The sequence below is a fragment of the Nelumbo lutea genome, chromosome 1 (assembly GCF_056320005.1).
Source record: "Nelumbo lutea isolate HS-2025 chromosome 1, American lotus-T2T, whole genome shotgun sequence".
Lineage (NCBI taxonomy): Eukaryota > Viridiplantae > Streptophyta > Magnoliopsida > Proteales > Nelumbonaceae > Nelumbo > Nelumbo lutea.
This window is the reverse complement of record NC_142684.1, coordinates 121,943,360-121,950,899: the sequence shown is the minus strand read 5'-3', so window position 1 is coordinate 121,950,899 and position 7,540 is coordinate 121,943,360. Positions and strand designations below refer to the sequence as shown.

Below are 7,540 nucleotides of genomic sequence, written 5' to 3'. Positions count from 1 at the left end.
ATCGGTAGTATGGGATGCTGTTGTGGGGTATATATGTCCTTGGGTTCCCTCTCTCTAACAGCTAGTTTTTAAGGGTGATTTCTCTCAAAGAACATAACAGTTTCTTCCAAAACAAGTCACTACCAGGAGATCTTTAGAGTCCCAAATCACCACTCTAGCCATCCTGGGTCTAGAGACTGCCAATGACACCTAGTTTTGATCACTTTAGGAGGCACTGGACTCGAAATTAATCATACTTACAAGCATTCAAGCATCCACACAAAACATTCAAACAAACTATGGGAATAGACCATTCTGATTCAAATACCGAAGGGTTTTCATTCCGATATAAACGGACCTTAAGATGAAGGATGGTTTTGGAGTTTGAATCACGTTAATTTAATGTTTAATATTCAATCTACCAAAATGATTTACCCCGGGGCTCCATTTATTTTTTTGGTGGATAAATGCATTTAATCGAATGATATTTCCCAGGTAATACTTACACAGGTAAGGTCATTTTAGGGGAACACACTTACCCACCATTACCAATGTGTGCAGGATTGTTGGTAAATGGGAACCAACCCCCTACCACACACACAATATACCGAAAAATAAACCGAGCCTAAATAGATTACACTTTACACACGAGGGATATGGGCTAAAAAATTGTGTTGGGTCAGCCCACAAGAAATTTTTATTTTGATTTTGAATTTGATGGAAAAAGTAGGACAATCTTTGACTCTTGCGGTGAGAAATCATAGTAAAGTATTCCATATTTGGTTACATGGGAAAATATCAAGTATGTGTACCTCTTTAGAGATGGATATATAATTGAATACCTAGCTCCTATAGTGAAGGGAAAAAGAGGAAGTAGGTATAATGTATAATATAATTATAAATTGAGAAATTTGAAATGAAATGTGGTTAGAAAAGGTGGGTTCGGTGGTTTTATACTATTTGTATTTGGGGGGCTACAGTAAGCAAGACAGTTCCCAAAGAAAAAGAAATGTGGATTGGTTTCAGATAGATTCGGTTTTTGGCTCCAACATTCTCCTACCACTTAAAGACGGCATTCAGAGTCCGTATGTTTTAAAAGAAAGAGTTCCATTTTTCAAGTTTTGGGATTGGAGGAATCTTTTTCATTCCCCCTCCTCCACTTTAGTCTTTAGATAAAAAGTGAAGAAGAGAAGTAGAGAACCCAAACAGGCCACCGAAAAGCAAGGACCCCCTTATCATTAAAGCAAGAAAAACGACCCGATTTGACGGGCCAACCCACATTACACTAGTATCCCCGTCTCAACAATCAACACCCACCCAAACCCAAACCCAATTACTTCTCTCTCTCTCTCTCTCTCTCTCTCTCTCTCTCTCTCTCTTCATTTCAAGTCAACCTCACCTCATCATTTGGTCTTTGTTCTCAGGCACCACTTCATCACTCCCCATTTTCTAACCCCCTACCACAACGCAGAACGCACACACGCACTCTCTCTCTCTCTCTCTCTCATCTGAATATTCCTATATATAATCACCACTCAGTCTCAGCGTCTCCTACTCCCCCATGGGAAGCTTGAACATGAAGGTCCATCAGCTTGCACGTGGGCTTTGGGAGCACGAACCATCCCTCACACTTGGCTGCAAGCGCCTACGGCCGCTTGTACCCAAGCTTACAAACGGTGACAGTGTCTCCAATCTTGATCTCAAAAGTTTCATCAAGCCTGAAAGTAGCCCTAAGAAGCCTGCAGGATCCACGGATGAGAAGCGACAACCTGTTCAGGTAACAAACACAAGTCATCACTATACTTCACTACTACTAGTTCTTCTAAAACCTATAACATCAATACATAATTACTGGGAAATTGAAATTATTTGAAGGTGGAGACTCCTTCCGGTGGAACGAGGTGGAACCCAACACAGGAACAGATAGGGATCCTAGAGATGCTCTACCGTGGTGGAATGCGAACTCCCAACGCGCACCAGATAGAACAAATCACTGCTCAGCTTGGCAAGTTTGGAAAGATCGAAGGGAAGAACGTTTTCTATTGGTTCCAAAACCACAAAGCCAGGGAGAGACAGAAACAGAAACGCAACAGTTTGGGTCTCACCCATTCTCCAAGGATAGCTCCGCCCACTACCACTGTTACCTTGGATCCCGGTGTAGGTGTCAGCACTCATCAGCAGTACTACTGCATTTTTAATTTTAGTCTCCTAGCTAGACTGCTTCTGTTCCCTATCTTTTTTTTTTTTTCTTTTCTTTTCTGTACTTCTGAACTTATAATATTAATATATATAGTTTTTATTGTTCTTGGTGGTGGTAACAATGCAGAGGGAAGTAGAAAGAGAGGAAGATAGTCACTACAAACGGAAACACCGAAGCTGGGGGGTGGAATTCTTTGGTGAGGATAGCAGCAGGTTGTGTGGAGGAGAGGAGGGAGATAAAACTCTGGAGCTCTTCCCTTTACATCCGGAAGGCAGATGACGATGATGGGTTTTGAATTTTGCTTCTAGTCTCTCCTTGTTGTTATTTGATTTACTTTCTTTCTTTTTCTTTGTTTGGGGAAAGAAGAAAGTCGGGTAAGTTGTTAAATCTTCAATGTATTGGCTCCTCTCCTACTAAATCTCTGACCAACCAAGCGCTTTTCTACTCTTTATTCGTTAATGGCGGATCCTTTTTTGACTAAGAGACATTGTTGAAACTCTAACTTTGGAGTTAAAGTGAGGCAAGGACACTGAAGTCCACGCACTTGCCCCCCGTGAAGTGAAGTGTGGCCACTGCACATTGTTTGTGTTTCCTTACTGATGACATGGTTTGATCACTGATGGGGCCCATTGACTTGCATGTACACGGAGCTGAAAGCCCACGTCACGTTGGATTTGAATCTAACATACGCCATATCAGACCACTATCATCCAATTGTGGAAGATGCACGTTTTATTGGGAGGTGCACTTAATTATAGCAAACAATGGCCTACTTAGCTACTTGCAGGAGTTGGGTACACTATTGTTTATTAGATGCTAGAATTTTACGGGGCAATGGGTAGCCAGCGTGTGGCCACATGCCTCCAAAGGGTACCTAAATTTCTGCATCGAGAGAGAGGAGGAGTAAGAGGAATAAACACCAAGTAAAAGATGACTATATTTGGTTCAATCCGATCAGGTCGAATGTGAGTTTATTATAAATAGATTAGGTTCAATCCAATCTAACGAATATGTTGGACTAATTTGGACCAATCCAATTCAATATTTGTTCAAATTTGTTTTGATTTAGATTGGTTTTAATCCAAATTCAGTCCATTGACACAGATATTCTTATTTCAAATTAATGGACTAGATATTGGCTTAATCCAATCCAATCCAATATAAGTTTGTTATGGATGGGCTAGGTCCAATCCAATCTAATAAATATTTTGGACCAAATTGGTCCAATCCAATATAATCTTGTTGGTCCATCCAATCTATCCAATCCAACACCGGTCCATTGACACCCTTAACTACATACTTGTAGTGTTTGATGCAAGGACCTACGTTCAAGTCCATCGTTGTATGTATTAAATCAGCTTTCCATCATATGAATTGTTGGAAAATAGTAAATAAGGCATATTAGAACATATCGGTAATTGCTTTCCAAATTGAGAACTTGCGAATTTGTAGCACTGCATAACTGTGAAATCGAGAACTTGCAAAGAGGAGGGCTGAGTCGTGCCACTTGGTCACTCTCCTTAAAACCGCATTTACCCCCTACAGTATAGTCAAGTGATTGTAAATCAGCTGCCAAGATAAAACAAACCGCATGCCACTAGTAGGCATGCACTCACTTACCAGGCCTCTACAAACCACAAGGAATGATGCTCAAAGAAGAATGATTATAGAGAAGAAAAGACTATGTCGAGTGCACTAGTATGTGTTTCTGGATTAACCAACACTTCTTTTATAGAGTGTTCTCAATCACCCGAATTGACACATAGAAGTGTCATTTCAAACAGAGGCCTCTTCAGAACAATGCATCTGTTCAAATATACATAAGAAGAAGAAACACGAAACAGAAAAGAAAATATTTAAAAACAAATTTAAAATTAAAAAGTCAAATTGTTCGATTCGGTCAAAACCAAAATGATTCAATGTAGCACACGTATACACTACACGTACATGTACACGTGCCCACACCTTGCCCCAGCTCGGTTCAGCGCACACGTACAAAAAGCACCCCCACCCCCCTCACATGCATGGGAATATATTGCTTTCCTCCTATAGGTCTCTACCCATAGAGAAAGCAACTTTATAAATATACTCCAACTCAATTCCTTTCCCAAACAATGTGGAACAAGTAGTATCCCCATGCATTCAAAAGAGAGAAGAGAAGAAGACAAAACTCAAAAATACAAGGGAGGGAGGAGAGATTCTTGAAGTTTTAAATCTCCGTCAAACATGAACAATGCTAGATAGAAATAAAGTTGCATATTGCTAGTAGTTGCATATTGCTAGTATAACAGTGTTTACCAAACAACACTACAAGGATAATAGCCATTTAAAAATGGTTAAAATGTCTGTTTGACATCATTGTCGTTGCTCCATAAATGGCACCACATAAAAAAAAAAAGGTACTCTAACAAATGGGTGTTTGTTTGGAACCAATTTTTTATAAAAAATTGTGCTCCAAACCATGTCTTGGAAATCAAGAAGACATGATTTGAGAAAACACCAAATTTGGTATTCCTCGGAGCTGCAACTTATTATTGCCAATAAAGATATGAAGTGGCAATGATGTAACACCACTAATACCGAAAACGTTTACAAGAGCATTGATACCAAATAAAAAATATTATTGTTAATCCAGAAAACGTCCAACCTATTAGCAACCACTACTAGAATTTTTATCATCTTCTAATTTGAATAACATGAGAGGCACTAATGCCTCCTACTTTTATTTTTGTCATTTCACTCTTGGCTGTGGTCGCAGATTTTAGATTGCCGCTCAAACAACATCGCGTGCGACTTTTCTCCTCCTCTTTTCTTTTCACTTTCTTTTTTTCTCTCCCATTTCTTCATTTCCTTTCTTCTCTCTTTCTCTTCTCTCATGCCCTGTTGAACTGAACACCCACCTATTGCATTACTTGGTTGGGTAACAGGTTATTGCATCCAGTAATAGGGTAATAGGGTAATAGGGTTTTGCATTCAGAGAACACCCCCCTGTACTAGAACTCGAATGGGAGCAGACCTGCGTTGATTTACCTGTACTGGAACTCGAATGGGAGCAGATGGCGACGCACCTGTTCAAATTGGCATGAGTATCCTTAAGCCCATCTGGTTGGTTATTTGTTCTCTATCCCCTGTTAATCTCTCTCACCCCCTTTTCTCTGTTCCACACCATTGTCGGCCATCTCCGCCCTCTCTCTTGCTGTTGCTGTAACTAATCTGCCATTGCAGCATACCACGACATCCAACCTCTCTCCCATCTTCTTCTTGTGATTGACTGAACCAAGAAGTGCTTTCTCAATCGCCGGTGACCGGACTCAACCCTAAGGCATCAGACCTGGTTGACGAAGCTGGATTGGATGACGAAGAAACAAACCTTCCCAACCACAAGAATAATAGCAATAGAAACCCTAACGAGGTTAATAACAGTGGTGTTGATAATGATGCTGATGCGAATGACTCGGAAAAGAAGGATTCGAGGCCTCGGAAACGAAGGAAGAGAGGTGCAAAGGAGAATCTGTTGAATTGTAGGGCCAACTCTGACATGTCGAATATTGTTGAAAAGACGGTGAGGAGTTTCCTTTCGCCGCTGTTTAAGGAGCTGTTGTATTGTGCAATCAACAAACACTCAAATGGGGGAGGGTCCGGAGGCCTTGGAGGGGTGGCGTTGAATCCGTTGCCCCTGAATTTGTGGGGGGGGGGGTGATGAGCTTCTCCAAGGGGGAGGTGGTGGATGAGAAGTGGAGGAAACAACAAGTGTTGGAGTTGGAGGTGTATTTGAAGTGGATTGAGCTGGTGCAAGATTAGATTAAGGCGGCGATGGAGAAAGTGAAGGCAATGGAGAGTTGACTTGACGGAAAGTTTGTTGTGGCTACTGGTAATAAGTGTTTGGAGTTTTCGGTTGATTAGTATTAATTTTTCTGGTGCATGATATTTAATTGATATTTGTAGATAATGGTTGCAGCATTTGAGTTTCATGGTTTAATCGTCTATTTTACAGAAAAAAAAAACTGTTCCACGATAAGATTTTCTAACTATCAATCATGTTCAACACAATAACTGACTATGAATTTATTGTGCATACATTTATCTTGTTGTATAGATTTACATGTCTGAGGCTATATATGAATTTTAATCAATCATATATTTTTGGTCAGGCAATTCTGTATGGTTTCCCTTAAACCATTGGGTTTTTTTAGTTAGGAGGCCAGGCAGATGGCCTTTTTGCGACGCTAGTAATTTCTTTTTATGTAAAAAGTATTTGCCTGGAGCAATTTCAGGTCTGCTGCGTACCTCCTGAAAGTGGAGAAGAGGCAAGAGGAGAAAAGTTATGAGAAATCTGACTTTATGGTAAATCAATTTTAGCATCTTTATACTTCGTTTTTTCTGTTGATTCAATCCCATGTTGTTTAAAAAGCATTGCAGTTTTCTTTTTTTTTCTCCCTTGGACTTCCTTATTCTTGCTCTTTGCCTTGTTCCAAGAAATGTTATTTATGAACAACAGTCGGCTTGCCCTTGTCCAATAAAAAGGCACCTTACTTAAATAAGATCTCTTTCTCTTCTGTATCATTATTCTCTCTGCTGCAAATTAAAGTATGTCTATGCATAGTAAGCTCACCGCTCACTTTGTTCAAAATGTTTCCTTTCATGTTGAAATAATTAAGTACAGAACTGACTTTAAATACGATTTGAATTTAATTCCATTTTCTATTTAACATAATCAGATAATTGGCCATCTTCCTCAAAGCAAGAAGCTTATTACTTGTGTAGACAAATTATCTTGTTTTAGCAGTTTTGATAGACTAATTAGGTTCATTTTTTTTTGGAAAAGGTAAAGTAATATTTATTGAGAATGAAATACACACTGGAGGCTGAGATCAGTCGCAAAACAGCCTGACTGATCTAAACAGCGATTACACAAGCCATCAAGACAAGGAAAAAAAGTACATCTGAAACATTACAGTTTCTAAAATCTGCCGCCACAGACAACCAAGAAATCAGTTTGCCAACTAACTTCTGGGTTAGGTCCTCCAGACTTAGAAACTTGTTGCTGAACACCCTTCTATTCCTCTCGGTCCAGATACACCACATTACAGCACTTGGAATCACTTCCCATAAAGTCTTCTTTTTCTTGCTCCAGCCCACAATATGCCAGCAGCATAACAGCTCTTTTTCCGACCTCGGCATCACCCAACAAACCTTCAAGGACTTGAGGAGGTGGTTCCACAACTGAGCCGTGAACGGGCAATGTAAACATAAGTGATCAATAGATTCAGCACTGCACCCACATAAGCTGCAAGACTGGTCCAAAATCTGAATTCCCCTCCTTACAAGGTTTTCCTTGGAAAGGCATTTGTTAGGAGCCAT

At 40.0% G+C, this 7,540-nt stretch overlaps 1 protein-coding gene and 1 long non-coding RNA gene across 2 annotated transcripts; both read left to right on the top strand.

The window, feature by feature from the left end:
• The first annotated feature begins 1,246 nt into the window (after positions 1 to 1,246).
• LOC148877212 (WUSCHEL-related homeobox 4-like) lies at positions 1,247 to 2,634 on the top strand. Its single transcript, XM_088965191.1, has 3 exons — positions 1,247 to 1,756; positions 1,855 to 2,136; positions 2,306 to 2,634. Exons 1-3 carry the CDS (start codon positions 1,541 to 1,543, stop codon positions 2,456 to 2,458), a joined length of 651 nt encoding a protein of 216 aa, XP_088821317.1. The 5' UTR covers positions 1,247 to 1,540; the 3' UTR covers positions 2,459 to 2,634.
• A 2,290-nt stretch (positions 2,635 to 4,924) lies between these two features.
• LOC148877211 (uncharacterized) lies at positions 4,925 to 6,784 on the top strand. Its single transcript, XR_016096019.1, has 2 exons — positions 4,925 to 6,050; positions 6,454 to 6,784. It is a non-coding gene; the product is annotated as an uncharacterized LOC148877211 (long non-coding RNA).
• Positions 6,785 to 7,540: the final 756 nt, after the last annotated feature.